Consider the following 21224-nt stretch of genomic DNA (forward strand, 5'->3'; position numbering starts at 1 on the left):
GGCTCCTTGCGCAGGGCCCGGGAAGGAGATGGCCACGCACCCCCAAATCTTTGCTCCCCTCCTGTCCGAGCCCACGGCCCAGCTCCCTTGGCTTTGACGGTGCAGCGCGGAGCCAAGCGCCAGGGGAGCCAGGAATCTCAGCACTCCTGCTTTTATGAGTTTGCAGCTTTCATTAGCTTAACACTAATTTCTATCTCAGTAATAACCCTTAATTATTGTTTTTACTAATGAAATATTTATGAAAGCCCATATAACTTCCATATAAATAACCCAGAGAGGCCATTACTGTGGTTATAGAAATAAATATCTGCACTGAAGGGCATTGCGATGAGACACCGAAGATAAATTGTTCCTGGCTCCTGGGACATGACTATAACAAACTGCTGTAAAACATTAAAATTTGTGTCAATTTTTCTCATGGGAACATGATCAGATAAGGGCTTGGAGCACAAGAAACACTACTACATCAGGGTATCTATGAAATAAACAGGATTTTTGCCATTTTTCAACAGCAGCAGAATTGGCTCCAACCTTCCTCGTGCTGTGGAGCTGAAGAAGCCAATGTTTTAGCTTTATCCTTGAATTAGACTTGAGTAAACAGAATTTTTTACACTGTAGGAAATTCCAGGAATACAAAACTGGGGATAAGACTGTCCTGAGATGGAACCAAAAGTTGCCAGGCATGCTTTACTAACCAACAGTTTAAAAAATGACTGGGGTCACATATGGCTGAAACATTCCTTTTAGGAGCTTCTAATGAAATGTTTGCATATATTTAAACCCAGCTACTTAATTTATTTGTTGAACTGTTTTGCTTGGTGTCGGAACCAGCTACCTTGCAGACAAAAAGAAGAGTGCAACACCGAGGTGCTCGGACTTGGCGGAAAGCGCGTTTCTCACCTGGAAGCAAACTTTGAAGAACATGTGCTAGCAAGCTCCATAGTGGCGATCTCCTGTTCTGGCCCAAAGGTGACCGGACTGCAAGCAAAGATGAAGTTGGCTCAGAGACCTTTTCCTCCAGGCTCCTGGGTGAACGCTTTGCTGTCCTTGGCTTTTCCCCATGAGGAGCAGGACATCTGCCTCGACCTGCCTAGGACACATTCAGGATCTATGCAGGACCGTTCATTAGCGTTCCTGGATTTATGCTGCCATATATATGTATTTTGAGAGATAGACAAGTTGGGGGACAGTGAAAAAGTCCTGCTTGGTCCTTACCACTCTTTTTACAGCTGGGCAGTGGCTTGGAGACGCTCAAGAGAGGAGTTAGATGATCTCCACCTGCATAATCCATAGGCATAGCCAATGTAGGATTGGTCCCCTTGGGACATCTGCAAACGCACTGCCAGCAATTTATGTCCACTCCCGAGCTGCACCTAATCCACAACCCGAACCATCTGCCAGCAAGTTGCTCCTAATGCTCAGCCTCAGCTTCCTCCTCCCGACTGTGGCACCTGCACTACCCCCAACGCGGGCGGTCGCTTCCCTTCTCTGCTCTTCACGCTCTGCAAAATATTTGAGTTGCGTTATGTTGTGTATCTTGTCACTTAGCCAAACGCTGCAGATGGCATTTCTCTCTCTAATCTTCATAAGCTTCCCCTTAAACAGTAGTAGGGGACGTAATAATAACAGCAAAAATAATGCAAACAATAAAACAAAACATACACCCGGTCCTCCTTCCTGAAGCTCCCCAGTTTCTCAGCGTGCTTGGTAGCAAAGCATACAGCAGTGATGGTGGAGGCAACGCTAGATACCCACTAAATGCTCGGGTCCCACGGAGCAATGCTTCTGCACGTCACACACTGCCCATCTACACGGCCTTGTCCACTGATGAGGAAAGTCATCCAGCCCATCAAAAGCCTTATTCCAAAACAGACCCTTCCAAACTTCGGTACGGCCAGTTCTACATGGTCAGAAATAATGAGGTGGACTTCCAATATTAAGAAAGTGAAATCCTTCCTTCCTTGCAGATGCTACTTTCCTTCATCTTTTGCCTTGTCGGCCTTTAGGACCACCCTCAATCAGTCCATACATTTCATCTTCACAAGAGCTGCTGTTTTTTAATGGCAGCCGAAGCTCTCCACAAAATCACGGTGCTCCAGCCGCTGCCACGCTCCAAAACCCAGGATGGGATGGGAACGGACAGCAAGGGGAGTGCTGGGGAAGAGGAGTCAGTGGTGCCTCGCAGGGCAATGTTTGGGAAGGAAAGCAACCTCAACACCTGTGCCTTGGTGGTGCCTCACGGTCAGCTGGCGAAGGCCAACACCACCTCCTTGATTAGTCCCACTCCGGAGATTTAAAAGGAGACCGATGTGATGTGCATGCCCATAATTAGCAGTAAAGTTCAGTGCTGGAAAAGGAATGAGCCCCTTTTCTGCTACGGCTGTTTTGATTTTGGCATGTTGACAGCGTTTCAAGGAGTCAATTTAAATTAGAGCAGTGCTGGGCGAAAAGGAGGCCGTCCCAAAACTTTGAAGCATCGTTATACAGTCACTGCAAGCATTGCTTCAAAACTACCAGGCAGGTCTGCAGGGCAGCTGGACGCACCCAAGATATTTCTCAGACCCAAGATATTTCTCCCAGACCAGGAGAAACAGCACCCGGACAACTCCACACGTTGGTCCTAGCCAGCAGCGGGAATGCAGAGCTGTTCCCAAATCTGCTTTGCTGAAGATCACCTGCTCAACAGTTAAACAGAGCAAGTTTCTTCCCTTGTTGGCTTTTCACCCTGCTGCTTGGCTGTTGCTTTAGACGTTCAACCCTGCGTCACTTCTTCCTACAGAAACTTGGGGGACTGGGACCCACTGGGAAGAACAAGACTGTGCAGTCTCATGTCCCCCTCTAACTTCTGCCTTTCCAGGCTCATGGCTCGTTGCTCCCTTTCTCCCTGGCTTAGTCTCGTCCATAGCTGACGACTACTACCAAGTCTCCCTTTTGTCCTCTCTACACCAGAAAGTTTTGAGTCTTTCCACATTTCAACCATCTCAAGTCCTACAGCCCAATCCTGCTGTGGGTAAGTCCTCACTGGAGAAGACTTCACAGTGCAGCAGGCACCTAGGACCGTGTTATTGCAAAGGATGGAGCTCAGGCAGCAAAGAGCCTCAGAGAGAGTGAGCAGAAGCAACAGAGACTCTGCAACACCTAAGCTTTTCTCCTCCTTTTCATCTTCCCTCCACACATTTGGCTATTACAAATTCTAGTAAATACAGAGGCTGAAACACACGTATTCCAGTCTGATGAGAGATGAGCTTCGACTCTTTCATGCCCTCCTTTTAACCTCCATAAAAGCGGAATAATTAATCAGACTCCTTTTTTCTTCCACTCTTCACTTCTGCTGAGATAGTCTTTGACTGCTTTGCAGCTAATCCAAGGAGTGTGCTCTACAAGCACTTTGCCATCTGTGATTCCTTAGAGCACTCTGTTTTTGCAGTAAGGTACAGTAAAATGAGAGACAGCTGTGTTCTTAGACAGAGACGCTAAGCAAGGACCATCAGCTATTTTATCTACAGAACGAGCAAGAAGAGAGCAGTAACTGAAAGGACTTTGAAAATCTGGTGATGCTGCCAGATGCTGAAACTGTGAGACAAAGCAAGGAGCTGCCACCAAAAGCACCAGGGGACCCTCAGCTAGAGACATGGTGTGTTCTCCTACACGGTGCCTGGGCACGGGGCAGGGAACTGGTGCCAGGACTGTTCCCACGGGGCTCTTTGCTTTTGCTCATGCAACGTAAGTACCGTGCGTCTCAGGAAAGACATATTAAGCTCCTTCCCAGGTGGCCAAAGCAAGGAGTTGTCTTAAGAACAGACTGTCGGGCTCTGCTTTCTGGCTGAACTCAAGCGAAACGCTTCCAGAGCATCTCTCACTACCTGATCCTCAGCACGGCCGTACGCTGCTCGGTGACTATTACAGTTCATAACTTGCCTTTAGAAGTGCCTGGGAGGTCTCAAATACCAACCGGAGTCCATGTCGCTATGGGTTGGGCAAACTCGGAGCAAAACGATGATCCTTGCACCAAAGATTAATAAAACTAAACTTAATTAGCACTTGCAAGATGCTTTTATCTTCAAAGCCGTAGCCACAAATTCTCCTGGTGCCTCGCTGAGATCGATTAGTATGCACGGAGCTCTTCGCTTTCCAGGAGGGAAATGAAGAGACTTGGGGAACGATCAAGACCAGAGAGGGGGCAACACTGATCTGGATTAGCCTCCTGTAAAACCGGTGCGGCCAAAGAGGCTCCCGAAACCTCGCCACAGAGTTGCTGACGTGACACTTTCAGTGCTCAAAAAAAAAAAAAAAGAAAAAGAAAAAAGGATGTTTGCAGGCAACTTCCCAACTCTGGGGACAGCAAAGGCTGAGCCTGTCCTCCAGCAGCCCCCAAACCTCGCCGCCTCCATCGGAGCCACCCGGGCACCAGCCGAAAGCGCCTGGCTTTTCCTCCCTCCCTCGCGGATGCTCGTTATTTTGGGCGCTCGTGTCTCTGCTAAGGACACTTCACTCCACGTGCCGGACACAAAGACTCAAATGGAAGATGCAGCATGAAACGCGTATTTGATTTTAACGCTGCGCTGCACCGCTTTGTAACATGTGTCTGCTGATTTTAGGTACCTTATCTCTGCTTTACCAGATTTCCCAAAGCCGGCTTCTGGGTTTTATTCCTTAAGTTCTGCTCTAAAGGAATGTTTCCTGACTTTTTTTTTTTTTTTTTTTTGGAAAAGGTTTTGAAGTGTCTACATCCCTTAAAGGATTTTCTCATTAAGTCACCGATATGTATTTACAGCCCACAGCTTAACAACACTGTGCGACTGGGGACATCTTACGGCGCCTGCTGATGCCAGCCCTAAGGAGAATAAACCCTTGCTCTCGCGGTGGCTCACACACCTTCTCCTCTTTCCGAGCAGGAGACACCTGTGTTGTTGCACAGAAATAGCAGCAGCATTTCCAACCACATCTGCACGTATGTGTCCATATAGGATGGTGCATATAGGACACGGTGCAGAGGGGCACATCTTTGCTCTCTCACTGCTGGTTTTTTTTTAATTCTGGGTGTCGCGGGAAATATTTGCACTAAGCATCTCTCTTTTTCAGATCAGAAATCTAAAAGCCCCGAGACTGACTACAAATAAACACCTCCCCTCCCTTGAGTAAAACCAAACAATCTGATTTTAATACCTAGTTGAAATTTCTCCTCCCCCAAATCCTTCCCGTACTTTGCCCTTATTCCACGAGCCGCATCAAAGGGCCAACATCAATCCTTGGGGCAAACGGAGCCTGGATCAGCCTTGGACAATTTGCTCCATGTCCAGAAATAGCAACACCTGCCTCTTTGTAACACCAAAACCGTCTTTTTCAACGGCTGCACTTGCTCTTTCCAGCACCACAATAACGTGGAGAGGCCCCAGAGAGCAATCGACCCCAACCTGGGATTTATCAGTTACGTGACAACGTTAATGATGCTGCCTGGACTCAAAACCCTGCCTCACCTCCGAGCTGCCTCTCCTGCTCGGGCACCACCGACGAGCGCTCAGGCAATGGTAATTAATCCTTAGCAGCAGTCTGATTTGGCGGACGTGCTGGTTGTCGGGCGCTTGTGGAAGATGGAAATAACGCTGACCTTTTCTCCCCGGGACACTCGCCTAACTGAATGAATTCTTGCTCTCGTTAGGAAAAGGTCCGAGACGTGGCGCAACGCAGCACGTTGGATGCTTCCCTTTCGGTGACACCGAGCAGCCTCCGAAAGGTCAAGCTGCCTCTTGACGAGCCGATCCGAGATCGGACCTGAGCGAGCTTCGAATGCAAAAGCAGTGGGTCCTTCTGGCCCGTACCACTCTGTGTTGTTTATTTCTGCTCAAGGCCACTTACTTTAAAGTTAATATTTATCTCTTTGAATGTTTAAGCTCTCCAAAAAGGTGAGTCAAGCCTGTCTCATGGGCTTCTCAGGTGCTTTTTGATTGCCTTGGCTAAGCGTTGCAAAAACTATGTAATTAGTAATGCAAAACCTTAGCATCATTTAAAAGAAAATGTTATCCTTGCAGAACTGATTGAGGTTCAGCACACGTTGTTCTACAGTGGAATTTAACCAAAAAAGGCTTATGTTTAGCAAGAATAGACGAATGCATGGGAGGCCCTACTTCATTTAGCAAAAAAGAAATGTAAAGCAGGAAGGATAATTTGACTCTCTGAGGTTGGGTTTGGCGTCACCCAACAAATCACCGTCTAACCTAGGATACGAGAAGCTTCCCAGTTCCATCTCCTTCATCGCTTTTGTGGGCACTTACTGCAGATCTTTTTCCAAAGCATTACTGGCACAGAGCCGTGCTGCTGGGCTCTCGACAAATCTTTAAAGCCAGTCAATCTCGCAGTCTCGTAAGCGACTGGTAGAGGAGGCTCTCGCTCTCTCAGTGACGGAGGAGTATCAGGTTTATGACCTGCGAGCCCATTCGCGGCTGTTGTCCTTTATTCGGATTTCGATTTTGTGCCTTTCCTGGGCTCTACGCTCTTGCAAGACTTAAAATCCCCGATAGCCATAAAACGCAGCAGCAGATCGGAGAGGAAGGAGCAAGCTGCAGCCTGCGTTTGCCTCCACCTGCTAAAACGAGGCCTCTCGCCAGGGCACAGAGGGCAAGCGAGACCTCGCGCACACACACACACACACACACACACTCACACACACACTCACTCCAGCAGCTTTCTTCTCCTGGATTGCAGATGCTCCTTGCCAGACGCAGAACATTGCAAGACGAGCAGACCCTGATCCCTAGATCAGGGAATGGGAGTGAAATCATTTTTTTTTTTTTTTTTTAAGCCAGGATCGATGCACTGTAGCTTCAAGCACAGCCCTGCAAAGAGTCATACCAGCCTGGACCCCGGGAGCGAATTCCCCCACCGAGCACCAACGCTGCTGCATCACCAAATCACCACTGCATACGCGCACGTCCACTGCTGAATCTCGTCTGCGCTGCCCAGCAGAGGTTCAGGAGCAGACAAGGCTCATGCACAAAATCTGCTTATTAGAAAGAACTAGCAGGTTACCACATCCCCTGCACCACCAATAAAGCTGCAGTGCCAAGGCGGGCACGTCTTGCTACAGCACCTCTAAGCCAGCAGGCAACTTCAAACAGCTTTGCAGAAGGTAACCGAGAAATGCAAACCTACAGCCACGGTTTCAGTCTCGCTCACAAGAACTCGAGACGGGCAAAAAACCAACTGCAGGTTTGCCAGGCAAGGGTTTATTTTTTCCATCTCATCCACAATAGCTTTCCGAAGCACTATTAAAAGCAAAAGCTAAATTGAAGCCAAGGAGGAGGAGGAGGAAAAGTTGAACCAAACCGTGCAAGCGCAGCGTGAAAAAGCACTATGGGCCACACCGCTCGGTGCTGGAAAACTCTTGCATCTGCCCTGTCTAATATAAATTCTTCTCACATTTTCTGACAGTTTAGAGTCAGCACCATACTACAGCCCCGGTGCAAGGGCACACGCTGCATTTCCAGGGGGAGACCATATGTGCACCACGGACCCCGCGTTACAACCCAGGAGAGACAGCACGCACGTTGCAAAGCCGACGTAGAAGTTATCCTTGCACCTCCCAGCCCGTGTGGTGATAGCGAAAGCCGCGCTGCTGAGGGGACGCGTTTCGGATGAGATAGAAAATCGGTTCTGACTGGCTGGGCTCATTCGAGATCCCGGGATACTTTTTTGGGGGCACAACGGTGGGTGTTAACCCAAGCGTCCTGGTTCAATTCCAGGCAAGGCCATCACGCTCTGGCTCCCTAAATCCCTCCTGCAGCTCCCAGACGAATTCAATATCGTTCCCTCCACATCCTAAGCCATCGTGTGTTTGTACTGTGAATTTTAAACATCTTTCTGTCTTTCCTCCTTGCAGAGGGAGCAGCGTGTCATCTGCCCGGGCTGAAGTGCTACACATACATACCTGGTTTGTTAATCAGCTAGTGAAAACGCCTCGGGCTGAAAAGTGCTGGAAAAAAGCAAGTTACTCTTATATGCAGCTTTCCTTTCTTTTCTTGATAGTCAAATTAAATTGATAGCCAAATTAAATTGAGAACCAATCCTTCCAAGGAAACACAAAGTTTCACCTGCAGAACGGATGCCCTGAGGCAGCCGCGGCTGCACGGAGGAGACAACCGCTCGCAGCATCCCTGCAACGGAAAGGAAATTGCAAAAGCTCGGCGAGGCTCTGCAACATGCACTAACCAGCCAGACTTTTAGGAAGCGCTGTAGCATCGCAGGGTCATCTTCTGCCTCTACACGTGTCCTGGACACCCCCGTGCAACCCCAGGACTGCCCCCGCCAGCCCTGCTTGCCTGCTGGGGGCTGTGGGACAGATCAGGATGCAGGAGAAACACGAACACCCTGCGAGCTTTGGGCAATCTGCTGCTCAGGGGTTTCTTGGGCTGCAAGTCATGTAAAGATCCTTAACAGGATCTTCATTACTGTTCCTTCCACTCATTTGGCTAATTGCTTTTTAAAGCCATTTAGTATTTCTGGCTTCCCAAACACCTCACGTCAGAGGTGCGCAATAAAATTTGCATCACCGGTTGCGAACCTGCTGCTTGACAATATTTATCAGTGTTTTCTAATTCTGCTATTATGAGAAGTGACTAATGCTTCGCTCTTCACCGTTTGTGCTTTTTACCATGCTCACGGTACATTGGCTATCCAGATCCCAGCAGAGCTGCTGTCAATGAAAACCCCTTTTCATATCTGCTGCTGCTAATCGCTGCTTCTGCTGCCAGGACATTTCCTACCTATTTCCTATTTCCAGATGGGCTCAACGTGGGTTAAGGTTATTCCCCTCCACGTGGCATCAGCCGTGAACTAAACAGTTGCACCAACCGTTGCCATTTCCTCCTGTGCATCCCTCCCCAACTGAAAATACCTGGGAGTTCAAAGCCTGAAGACGTTTTCCATGGTGGAAATCCGAAGCAGCCCCGCCGGCTGCGACCGGGCCCTGCAGGTTTGCAGCCACGACCTGGGAGAAGACAACCCACCTCCGCCCCCGGCGCCGCGCTGGCAGCCGCCACATGCTTGAATTGGCATCTCTGGTACGCGAGGATGCCTGAATTTATGAAGAGCAGTTGCTAATTATATTAATATGCAGGAGTAAATTACAGTGACTGCTTTGTGCCTCTCCGCAGCTGGCGAAGCGAGTGCTCCGGGAGAGCTGGCGCTTGCTCCTGCGCCACATGCAGAGGCTGCGAGTGCCCCGGTTTGGGAGGCCGTGGAGAAGGGGGGGATGGCGAACCCTGAGCTGAATCATCAACTTGCCCTTTAAAAAAAACTTTGCAAAAAGGTGTTGCAGCGCGGCAGCAACAGTGCTCCGCGGATACATCTCTGCAGCACAGAGGTGCTGCTTAGATCTGTTTTGCCTGGCACAAAATCCCGGGGGGTAGGGAAAGGAAAGAAACCATGGAAACGCACCGGGTTTATACCAGGATGAGGAAATTTGGACGACATGACTTTTTGGGGCTGGTAGCAGCTGCTGCCGGCCACGCACCGCTGCCCAGGGTTGCCCCGGCCCCCTCCACGGCCTCTCCGCAGAGGTCCAGCTGCAGGATCCCAGAAGTTATCAGGGCTTAGGAGCGGCGAGGAAAGCAGCCCAGGCTTGAGCCAGGAGCCTTGGTTGCAAGGAGTGTATGGAGACAGCTGTGCTGCGAATCCCTTGTACCGATGCCCGGAGCACCCCAAACATCTGGTAGGTGCTGGAGATGCACCACTAACATCTGGTAGGTGCTGGAGATGCTCCCCATTAGGAAACTATCCCAGCTCCAGACCATAAAAGCCAGAGCAGGCAGAAGATCACACAACACAGCCCTGCTAACCTTCTCCCACTCTTCACCAGAAAAAACCCACCGGCGCTCACAACGTATTCTCCTCTAAAATACGAGCTAGCCAAAGCTGTGCATGCCGCTAAGTAGCAAGGCTCATGTCTGCATTGCTGTGGTGCTCTGCAGACCTGTAGGACCCTCCTTGCAGGAGTCCCACCATGAGCTCGTCCCCACGGAAATGCAGCCAGCAGTCAGAGCTGGCTGCGAATTGCTGCTTGTTGCAGCGGGGATGGCACCACCTTGATCTTTTCTCTTCTTCGGAGATGCAAGCAGGACCAGAACGGCCCTTCTCAGAACGGCAAGCAGCAGAAATGAGTCAGAACCAACTTCTAAAGCATCAGCGCCTGCGAGAAGGCCACAATTCCATATTAAAGGCATGCTAATTCAATTTATCTGAATTCAATTTGGAAAGCAAAAGACATCAGCTCAATTAAGGCGGCTTTAATTAAGAAGAAAAGCAGCAGTGCAGAAACTTGATGCCACTGAAATCATCTGCACCTCTGGCGTAGATGCACCACAGTTACCTCGCCAACACCGTTTGGACAGTGAGTTCCCAAAGCTGTGGGCTCACGCGGCAGTCGCCACCGAGGTTGGGTCCCAAAATCACCAGCCCCCCTCCTCTCCATGCACCAGGAGCTTCGTCTTCCCTTTCACAAAACACAGCCCTCAGGAAAGCGTCTTCCTCTAGGCACCCACGGGAGGTCACACCAGTCTGCTCCTCTGGTTTTGCCCTGCGGTGCTCCTAGAAGGATGCGGCCACCATTTGATTTCAGGAGTTGGCAACTAAGCACCCAAGGTCCAGAATGACATTAAGAGACCCTACTGGGAAGCAAAAGATGTATCATGGCCTTGGATGGGCCCGACATGCAAGGAAATAGGTTTAGCTCTTTTCTCCCTGTGACCGAGATCAGAAGCCGTGCTCACAGCTCTTGCTTTTTGTCAAGTTATATAGTAGCAGCCCATAATACTATGTGATAGTCTCCTAAGTGGATTGAAGCCTCAAGCTTTAGATATTACGTGCTTCTTTTTAGCGCAATTTTATAGCGTATTTCTCATCCCTTTTCTTTTTTTTATTCAACATGTTGCTTGATTAATTGGTATGAAATGTTCATCTTTATCAAACGATTCCTGAAACACAAACACAGAACGCTCTGATTGTCTTTCTTATTTACAGCACTGCGGCCTGAGCGATTTCCAATTTACTGCGTCGGTACATTAGGTCAATATATAACACCTTGGGCCACTCCAGGCAGATTAACCAGAAGTGGATTCCCTTTCCAATCAAATAGTCACTGCTACAAATTAGATTCTTTTACTATATTTGATTACATTTCTGCCACTTTCGCTGCAAAGCGCAATAAAACAAACAGCGTCCGCATCCCGTCTTCTCATCTTGTAAGACAACGCTGGGAAACCGTGCGATTTTGGGGACTCTGCGCCATATGTACCACCAGCTGCGACTTCCACCTACGTTGCTCAGAGATCGTAGTTTGCCCCTTGGTTACTGCAAAGAGTTCCCCCCCCCCCCCCGCCCCGGATAAAATTTTCAATCTTGCCTGTCTACCTTCACGCAGGATTGCTAACTTTTTTGATTGCATCATGATTTCCGTGGGGATATCATGAATCTTGGAATATTTAAGGCTCTCTGCAAACCATGAGGGCGATGTGAATACCTGAGAGTCGCAGGTTATTTTCTCCTTGTTCTTCCATTTCTAGTACCCTCATGGTTAATGCAAAATGCTATAAAATACAGATATTAGAGGTGAAAAACTAAGAAGACAAGGAATGCCAGCTCTTTTTCTCTTCACCGTGTTTTTTTCTTTTTAAATGCACCTCATGATTTTGACAGCCCCGACACAATATTTTTGCACGTCCAAAGACAGCAACGCTGCCTCATACTGTGACATTCGCACACAGTCAAAATACCCTTTCTTTGCACTGGAAAACCAAGATGAAAGCAGTCGGTGTATGCTTGCTCTTCCAAAATTAGACCGCACATAAATTTAACATGTTCAAATAACGGGCTTGCATATGCACACAGCCAAGCGAAAGGTGTACTTTCCTAGTACAAGCAACTTGTTAGACATGATATTTCAGCTTCCCAAGATATTAATGGGTGCTCAGTAAAGGTCCTTTTAGAATGACAATACACTTCATTTTGTTTGCTGAGTCGCTAACAATTAAATCGCTTTTTGTATTACAGAGCGTATGCCAGCACGACACGGTGGCGTCAGCTCCGCGAGCAGCCCCATCCCAAGATAGGAACCAACACTTCCCTTTCTTCGCCTTGCCGATTTGAATTGCAAAGCGGAGTTTAAAACAGAAAGCGGAGATCCCGAGGCAGGGAGCCAGCAGCAGCACGAAGCTCTGGAGTCCACGTGCCAGCTAGTTGCATGAGGGGCTGCAGAGGAGACCGCGCTTTGACGGCACCTCCGAATCTGGAGCTGAAAGCAAAGCCTCTGTGAGGTTAAGTAGTAGGACTTTGACCGAATCGCTTGGTTTTCCAGCGCAGGGGGACAGGAGGGGACAGTCTTAAAGAGCACTGATGGTCCCATCTGTCCCGGCATCTGGGAAGAGGAGGAGGGAGGACGTTGGGCTTGGTGGCCCTCAAGCCATACCAGGCGCAGAGGGAAAGGCCACGTGTGCCGCCCCAGCTGGAGTCCGCCTGGCCGGTCACTGCTTGGATGGTGGGGCAGCGCACCGGGGCCCGAAGGGCCTGCAGAAGCCATCGCCTAAGAGGGCGAGGGGGCAGCAGTCTCCGTACAGCGCACCTCTGCCTCCCTACATTTCATTCCAGGTGTTTATCAGGAAAACCCAGAAAAAGGCTAAGGAAAAGCAGAATAAGTGATTATGGGGCTGGAGGGACTGGCTTATGCGGGGAGACTAAGAGAGCAACTGCCGCCTTGCAGGACCGCTATGGGGGAGAGGGAGCAACAAAACCAGCCCGCAGAACTATCCGAGGGGTGAAACACAAGGAGAGAATGGGACCGTTCAGGTTATAACGGAGATGTTAACTGGAAAAAAATTAAAGCCCCTCTGAAGCCAGGAGCTTTTCAGTTGAGCACAGACCGATCTGGCAAGGAAAAACCCTGCCTCAGCATTCCCGTGATGCCTATCCTGGCAGGGACAGCCCCAAACCCTGGAGAGGAACCCCGAAACCTTTCCATCCCAGAGGTGCCCCCATGGCGGGGCCATCACGCTGCCCGTCCTCGCACGCTGCCTTGGCCCTGCAGTACGAAAGCTCTCACCGCGTCCGCTCCCATCCCTCCCTCTCCATAGCGAGGGCTGAGGTTCACTCCTAAGAGCTGCGCGTACGCAAAGTCTTGGAGCCAAACCTTTTGTACAGTCGCAGTGGTAGCGGCTCAGGAGATTTAATTCCAAACACATTTACATTATTATGCAAATATTTGGAAATCATCAACTCCTTCACTTACCTGCTAAGAGCTAAGTTAAGTGTTTCCATAGGAACAGCAACTATTAACCACTACAGTTAATATTTTTATTCCAGTAGTGTCCAGAGGGACCAAAAAACATTGAAGACAGCTTGTACAAGGTGCTGTACAAGTGCAGAGGACAAAAAAGTCTCTTGCTGATAGGCAAAGATTCATGTTTTAGCAGCTTCAAAGAGCTTCCAGTTCTGTCTGGAGCTGTAAACACAAGCCAAATTCACTCACAACAAGTCCAGGAGCTCCCTCCACGACCTGTAACCAAACCAAAGGTCCAACTTACAGCTTTCCCTTGACTCCTACCAGATTTCATGGTAAGGTAGAGACCTCGTTTGCTATCTCGATCCTGCCCATGCAACATCAGCCCAGTTCCCAGAACATCAGAGAGCTTCTGCATGCTTCAGAAAAGATGTCTTCAGAGAGATGGAGAGAGGCGCATACAAACCGTACAAATTTAAGATACATTTCTGCGAGATTAACAGTGGTGGTCACGGGGGGAGCAGAACACCTTGGAGGGCATTAGAAACTCAAAGGAGCTTATTGCCCCCTTCCAAGTGTGATCAAAAATCAAGTTTGGCCTCAAAAAACCCTAAAATGCCACAATAGTAATAACAACAAAAAAGCACTTGCGGGGTTTTTCCCCCCCCTTTTTCCCCCTTTGTGGGTTTCCAAGCCCACAACCACAGCCAGATGTTATCACGCATCTCTGCAACCCACGGGACTAGAAACTTGCCTGAAAAGAGCACCTGGATGTGATCCCACCAAACGCCACGGCACAGGCAGCCCGGAAGACCTCCCACCACACGGACGTGCGAGGGCTACAGCAGGTCTTCAGGACTTTTGCCGAGTCTCTCCAGAGATACCCGGCAGAGAAGAGCGAGCTCCAGCGGACGGCCCAGCCTCCTCCCTCATCTTTCGTTCTCCCACCTTATTTCCCCACTTGCTTCTCTCCTGCCTTTTCTCTCTTTTTTTTGCCTCCTGTGTAACGAGTCTGTTTTACCCAGCTGAGACTGAGCCACCTTTCCTGGTGCTGCCGGAATAGAAAAGCAAAGCTCTACAGGCAACATTTCTGGAGAGGGTCCTCCTAAAGCGCCTGCAAAAGCTAGCTAGGAAAAGCAACCCGACTGCGAGAACAGCACAAGTTGTGACACAGGGGCCGTCTCCCCACTGGAAACCTCGCGGGATCCAAAACCGCTCTGTCCCGAGGTGGTTAATAAAGCTTTTTCCTGCACCCAGGGGCTCCTCCAAGGCACTAAATGATAAAACATCAGAGGTGGAAGCTGCACTTCATCTTCCCACTCTCTTTTGTGTGAGCGGCTGTTTTGCCTTTGAAAGGACAAGGCTTTAGACAAATGCGAGGAGTCAAAAACAATTAGCTAAAACCACCATCTCCTCCCCCTCAGCCGGCCCCATCAGCCTGCCTTTGTGTATTCCCTAAAAACAGTAAGGCAAAGGCTTTTGCTGTAAAAGCCTGTGCGATTTTAAATGACTGATGGGACTGTGGGAATGCATTTAAATAATAACAATCAAAAAGCACGTAAATAAATTTTAAGTTTTGAACGAACGCAACCAACTGTCCTCTTCGCTGTCGAACAGGAGTTTGAACGGGGGCTTGAATTCGTGCAGGGGGCCAGGGCAAACAGGGCGCAAACGCCTGAACGATATTTTGCTCTTCTACCTTTCCCAACATCTAAAAATAAACACAGATAACCTCATCTGGAAAAGGTCCCAACGCAATGCTCTGCCTTGCTTCAACTGCCGGGGAAACAGAGCGGCTGTCCTTCTCCGGAGGTGCAGCGGAGGCAACTTTTCCAACTTTTTCTTGGCATGTTTTGTTTAAAACGTAAATGCAGGCTTGCAAAAACTGCAGCCACGGCATGCAGCGCACAGCCACAGTCTTGCCGAACGGTACCTTCCTCCTGTCGCACCAGGACAGAAGGGCTCAAGTCCAGCCCGTTGGCACTGCAGGAGATGCCTGAACTGGCCAAGTTTGTCCGGGGACGGATGCCGTCCAGCCCCGACGTTACGATGCCACAAGCAGAGCCCGAGGACCGTACGGGCAGGCCAGGCAGCGTTAACCCGAGCAAAGATGGAAATTAGGGCAGTGAACGTTTCAAAAATTTCAGCAAGGAGGAGGAAAACACCCACGTAAGCCGGATGCCCATCTTGAACGCAACCTCCCAGGGACACCCTTCTAGGGAAGAGGGAATGGCTGGAGCATCCGAAGCGAACACCACACCACTTGTCTCCTGTGAGCAGCCACCCTAGCTCCAGGACAGGGCATGGGCCTCCTATCTGGTGTCCCCAAAGAGGGGACACCTCTTTGGTGCCGATATGCCCAAAATCAGCATTCACGGATCCGCAGCGGTTCAGGGAAATGCTGGTCCCCGCTGTCAGGTGTGGACACCGAGGAGCAGATCCAAGTTGCGCTGGGCTGTGCTGGGACACGAGGCTCCCGGGGAGGAGCAGGGCAGACTGGCAGGTGCAGAAACACTTCAGCCATCCCCAAAAGGAGCACCGACCCCAAGGCAGGGCACCAGCACGGACGCTGGATGCACAAACCAGCTGGGGAGCAACCAAGGGGAAGGGAACTTTCAGCTAATTGTCCAACTCCAACCCTTAAGTTGGAGGAGTTCAATTAATTTGGAAAAGCAACTTGTTTCTCTACTGATCAGGGTCCTCTTGCAGCTTTCAAGAACTATGAGATTTAGACATGGGCTGAAAGGCAAAGCTGGGGATTGGGACCATGTGAAAGGGAGAAGGGCCCATACCATCCTTCCAAAAAAAATGGTTCACGCACATTTGCAGGAGGAAAGAGAAGGTCTTACCTGTTTCTCCCCATATTGGCAAATATTCGTCCTGTTGTATGTCTAGCATGATTTCCAGTCCATTGCCTGTCCCACCCTTAACTGTGGTAAGAAGAGGCCGTCCTTCTTCTCCTGAGTTAAACATGTAGCATTTCCCATATTTTGTAAACACCTGAGAGGAGAGAAAAGAGAAAGTGCCATATAACACACACGTCTTCCCACCTGGACGCAGGCAGAGCGCCGAAAAACGGCCCCGGGCTGCAGCTCGGAGGGCACATCAGAAGACAAATCTAACCCAGTTTAGTAATTTAGCGTATTGTGGTCTCCTTATAGAAAATAAGGGATGCTAGGAGGAAGGCAAAGCTGTTTTAGAGCAGCCAATAAATGTCTTCAGCAGCAGTTCGCCTGATTCACATCATGTGAGCTCTCCGAGAAATGCACATACACGCAAGTGCGTGAGCTTGTGCCGACACGTAACGCAATTCCCCAGTTTCATGCCAGGATCCTTGGTCCAGCCCCGCTGTGTGCTCCTGCCTGCAGGGTTAGAGGGGGAATATTCCTCCCTAGTCCCAGAAAAACGCAACCGCCCATGCCAAAGCCGACGCTTACGCCAAGACAAATCGCGCTGCCAGCTGTCCCGCGTCCTGCTGGCAGGGAAATCTGTGCCTCTCCGTGCCACTTCCCGATGGCCCTTGCAAGCCCCCTTACGAGTCAGAAATAAGCCCCTTCAGTAGTATAAAAAGCTCTGGAAGATGAGCAGATCCAGAAAGGAAAGAGCTTCCTTGACAGCGAGGCACCATCCAACTGGATGCCCACCAAGGAGTCATTTTGACGGCACGGAGCTCCACGACCTGTGCGCATTGCTCATGTCTGCTGCTTTCCATCCAAAGAGAGCAACGTGCATGATGCCTGCACTCCCCCCAACACCGAAATGCAATATCCCGTTTGCTCCTCATGCTACCACTCCCCTGGAAAATAAATATGATTTAAAAATGCCTCAGTAAATGAGGAAAGACTTCCTCAATCACTTCTGCTCTTTCTTTAATCTTGTTTTGGCTCCTCTCCTGAAAGAAACTCTGGAAAAAGCCTAGATGGGAGCTGCCAGGGCAATGACAGCTCTGCAAAGCAGGGCTTGCATGGGTTTCAAAGTGGGGGGGACTCTTGGTGGGGTGGCAGAGATGTGGCATCTTTGATGTTGGGGGGATTGATGGTCTCGAGCATTGACAATTCCTGCTTTCAGTCTTTCCCCAAATTGCAAGAGCATCTGAAAAACCCCCAGACTAAAAAGCCCAGCTCCCTCCTATGCCGTGCACTCAGACCATCAGATATACAAATTTTTAAGATCTTTTCCCCAGAGTAATAGGGACTAAAAAAAGAAAGCTGAAATGCTCAGAGGATCACACGGGACAGCAGTCGGGGCTCTGAAACAGCTCACTAACTCCAGCAGGCTTAAAACGCTGAGATTTGGCAGTGCCGTGTTGACGGGAATTTGGCCGGCTGCAGGTTTAGGCTCCAAGCCACATAGAAATGCCCCAACTTTATGACCACTGACAAGCGTCGGTGTGAAACAGGGAGCAAAAGAGTCTTCTGCTCGCTCCACCGTCTCACAGTTTTGCAAAGTCCGTTTGCCAAGCAGCAAGCACTCTGCAAACACCGCTAATGAATATCCAGAGCAGAGAGCGCCCAACAAGCTGCACGCTGGCCGCAGCCCCATCTAACACCTCGTATGAGCTAACGCGGTTGCTGAGCTCATACGACCCCACGATGATTCATAAAGCCAACCAAAAGCCGGAGTCATCGGCAATTTATTCCCATCAAATATTGACACAGGCCTTATAATCACAGCATCAGGAAAGCAGGTGGAAAAACTAAGCCGGGACATAAAATCACATTCAAGTTAAAAGCTCCAATTGGAGCAAAAGAGATACAGAGAATATGAAGCGCTTGCAGGAAAAAAATATGCCCTTTTAAAAAGATTTTATCCAAGTGAAAATCCCTTTTTAATACTCGACTGACCTATTAAACCATTCAAGCTGGAAAGATAATCTGAACGACAGTAAGCCTGTGTTAGCAGCCAGTGCCCACAGATAGGTTTAGCCAGATACGCTTTGAAGGCAGAAGTAAAAACTTTCTAATTAGGGTAGTTTAAAATACAGCAAGAAGAAAACCTGCATTAGTGAAAATCATGGGAAAACAAGCAAGCTTATATCTAAAGCAACAGCACACTGTAAATGCTGAATAAGCTGCTGATGCACTCAGGCTAGTCTTTAGCCAAATAAATCCAGGCAATTTTATAGGGCTTTTTATGTTGCCCTTTGCAGCTGTAAAATTTCAGAGTGTAAAAGCTCCAGTTAAGGGTATGTTTGTCCATCAAACAAGATGTAAAACGACAGGGGCCTGGGGCCCACTTAAACAGCATTTCTGGGACCTCTCATCCCAGAAAAATCAACCACATAGTGAACTGAAAAGGAAGGGACCTTCCTCCACCTCCTCCACTCCCCCCTCAGCAAGCAGCCACCAAGGTCCATGGAAGGCTGCCGGCAACGGGCAGGAGCCCGCCCTGCCCACACGTGGCCTCGGCAGACGTTTCTCTTGCACAGCACAAGAAGATGAGAAACCTCCACAGCGACCCACAGTCCAGCATGTGCCGAATTACGTACGGACAAAACACAACTGCCTCCCAGTCCCCTATCTGTTCCTGGGCAATGGTGAGCCCAGGGGACAACCTGAGATGCAGCTTAAATCCAGGCGCTTGGAAGCATTACCTACATCTCTCCAAGAACTCTCCAAGGAGACTTTTCCAAAGAAGCCCAGCTATTTTCTGCTGCTCTTCAGGGCCATCATCAAGTACCAGTCCTCACTAAGGCTCTTGGTGTGCATCACCCTTGCAAATCAGGCGGTTACACCTGTGACTTTGTACAGCCAAATACTGCACCAGGACCATGATCATGATATGGAGAACATAAACTCTTGTCCTAATGAGGAACCTGCTGAAGCATCAAGAGCTAGCAAACAGTGTGGAAATTTTCAGGTAGGGTCACCACAAGGCTTAGTAGCTTGGCAAAGAACCAGCATGCAAAAGCAGCAGGAAAGAGTCCAGCTCAAGAGACCAAACAGGGGATAAAACAGGGAATGCCTATATCAGCAAACCGCATGGACCAGAAGAAGACCTATAGAGCAAAACAGCTGGTGATGAGGACCTGACACTAGACATATTTCAGGGCTTTTTATTGCTTTGGACCAGCTCTAGCCTGCTCCCACGGACTGGGTGCATACTTGGGCTGGAGCACATCTTCCAGCTAAGTTTCATCCCCAAGGAATCCAGTCCACGTGCTCCAAACCTGCTCCTCAAAGCAAACCAAAGCACGGTAACTGGGGCCAGCTGGGAGATTCACTTCAAGAGCACACTCCTGATCCAATCAAAACGCTCCTGTAGATGCATCCGCAGGGAACGCGACGCAGCCGCACGCTGCCCGTTCCCGCTGCTCACATCCGGCATCTCGCTCCATAAGAGCATCACCAGGGCTAAGTGGGAAACCACGGAGAAGTGAAAACCAAAGAGGATAAAGTGAAGATGGAGAAATGAGAGGCTTTCCCTACAGGACAAGGTTGCTAACAGGGACTCTTTGGGAAGGCAGCGCTAAGCCACGGACGACAGAGCAGCGTTAGCGCTCGAGCGGCAACCGGGGATGCCTTCGGGCAATCTTCTGCAAGGCTTAGCCCTGTTCCCAGGCAGAAAGGAATCACAAATACATGAAACAAAAAAACAGGATTCAGTGGATTCTCTCTCCTCCTACCCAGCTCTTTGTGGTTCTGTGATAACGTGACACGGATTCGGAAGGATTTGGACCATTATCAAATTATTAGGATGAAAAAATACAGCTTTTCGGAAAGCGAAACACCAGTATTTATCAACTGCCATGGTACAACCGAGACAGTAAATGCAAGGCAAAACACAATGATTTAACCTCAGTGCATTTGTTTTAGGGGAAAGCAGCACTTTTTGTTGTTCTTAATCTTTTGACTTGAAATACAAATAGGGTTCAGCACAAACCAGGAAAAAAAAATAGAAACATCTACCTTGAGAATAACCTATACAATTTCCCAATTTTTCTCTCTGATGGATCACTAGTTACTTTTGACAGCTCATCTGAAAATCCATGTTTAAGCGCAAAGGCGAACATGTTTTTAAACTTGAGAAACAGTATTTGAATGACACAATGATCCCTGCTTTAGTGCCTAAAGGAAAAAACATGTATCCCGTGAAATTAGAAAGCAGAGTAACGGGCGTCTCAAACACACTTGATGCACGAAGCAGAAGACAGCACCTTCAAAAGCTCAGAGCGACAGATGTATATCCTGCTGCGCCTCAAACCAACAGTCCAAAAAAAAAAAAAAAGCCTGATTTTCAAAATGTGGCTGAGCCTGACTGGAATAATGGAAGAGAAGGTATTTCACTGTTTAGAGTCAGCATACACAGGGCAAGGGTATCTGCTGATAAATTATGCTTTTGATATGGAGCAAAATGATGGTGAAAACAAGTAATTGAAGTCTGTAAATTACTTTTCGAAAAATCGAGACAAAGATGCAGACTAGAGCTCACTGACAAGGCAAGACACTGTTTGTTTGATTAAGGTGCTAACCACTGAAAAGCAAACAAATTAGCATCCTTCACAATCATTTTCTCCACAATTGAGGGATGCAAAGGCTTAGAGACATGTATCTCATCGGGATGCAAAGGCTTAGAGACATGTATCTCATCATGCTTCCAACAGCGTCACGGACAACAGAGCGGAAAGGAAAACAAAGGAACTTTACAGAGCCGGATGAGAAAGACACTTTCCAAAAAACAGCAAAATCCACTTGGCGCTGGGAACAGAGATCAGTTCACCTCCCTCTGACAGCACAGATCCTTGGGAAAAACACGGTATTACCCACCTTCAAACCATTCTCCAACAGCTTGGAGACGAAGTGCATGAGTGGAGCTGGTGGATGGCGGAACGCTTTTGGCAAGAACATTGTTTTTGCTGCAAAACTGGTCTTCCATCTTTTTTTTTTTCCTTTTTCCTCCAAAAATGCTTGCTTCTTCAGTTTTTTCAGGGATAGAGGCAGGGGAATGGGAAAGCAGAGAG

General features: G+C 49.0%; 1 protein-coding gene across 2 annotated transcripts in view; it reads right to left on the minus strand.

Moving 5' to 3' along the window:
* ASIC2 (acid sensing ion channel subunit 2) overlaps nt 1–21224 on the minus strand; it is a 507727-nt gene that overhangs the window by 35223 nt on the left and 451280 nt on the right. For both annotated transcript variants that reach the window (XM_026099448.2, XM_064524509.1), the window contains exon 2: nt 16114–16264. In XM_026099448.2, coding sequence (XP_025955233.1) covers nt 16114–16264 — 151 coding nt within the window. The remainder of the gene's footprint in view (nt 1–16113; nt 16265–21224) is intronic.

Source organism: Dromaius novaehollandiae, chromosome 22 (assembly GCF_036370855.1).
Source record: "Dromaius novaehollandiae isolate bDroNov1 chromosome 22, bDroNov1.hap1, whole genome shotgun sequence".
NCBI lineage: Eukaryota > Metazoa > Chordata > Aves > Casuariiformes > Dromaiidae > Dromaius > Dromaius novaehollandiae.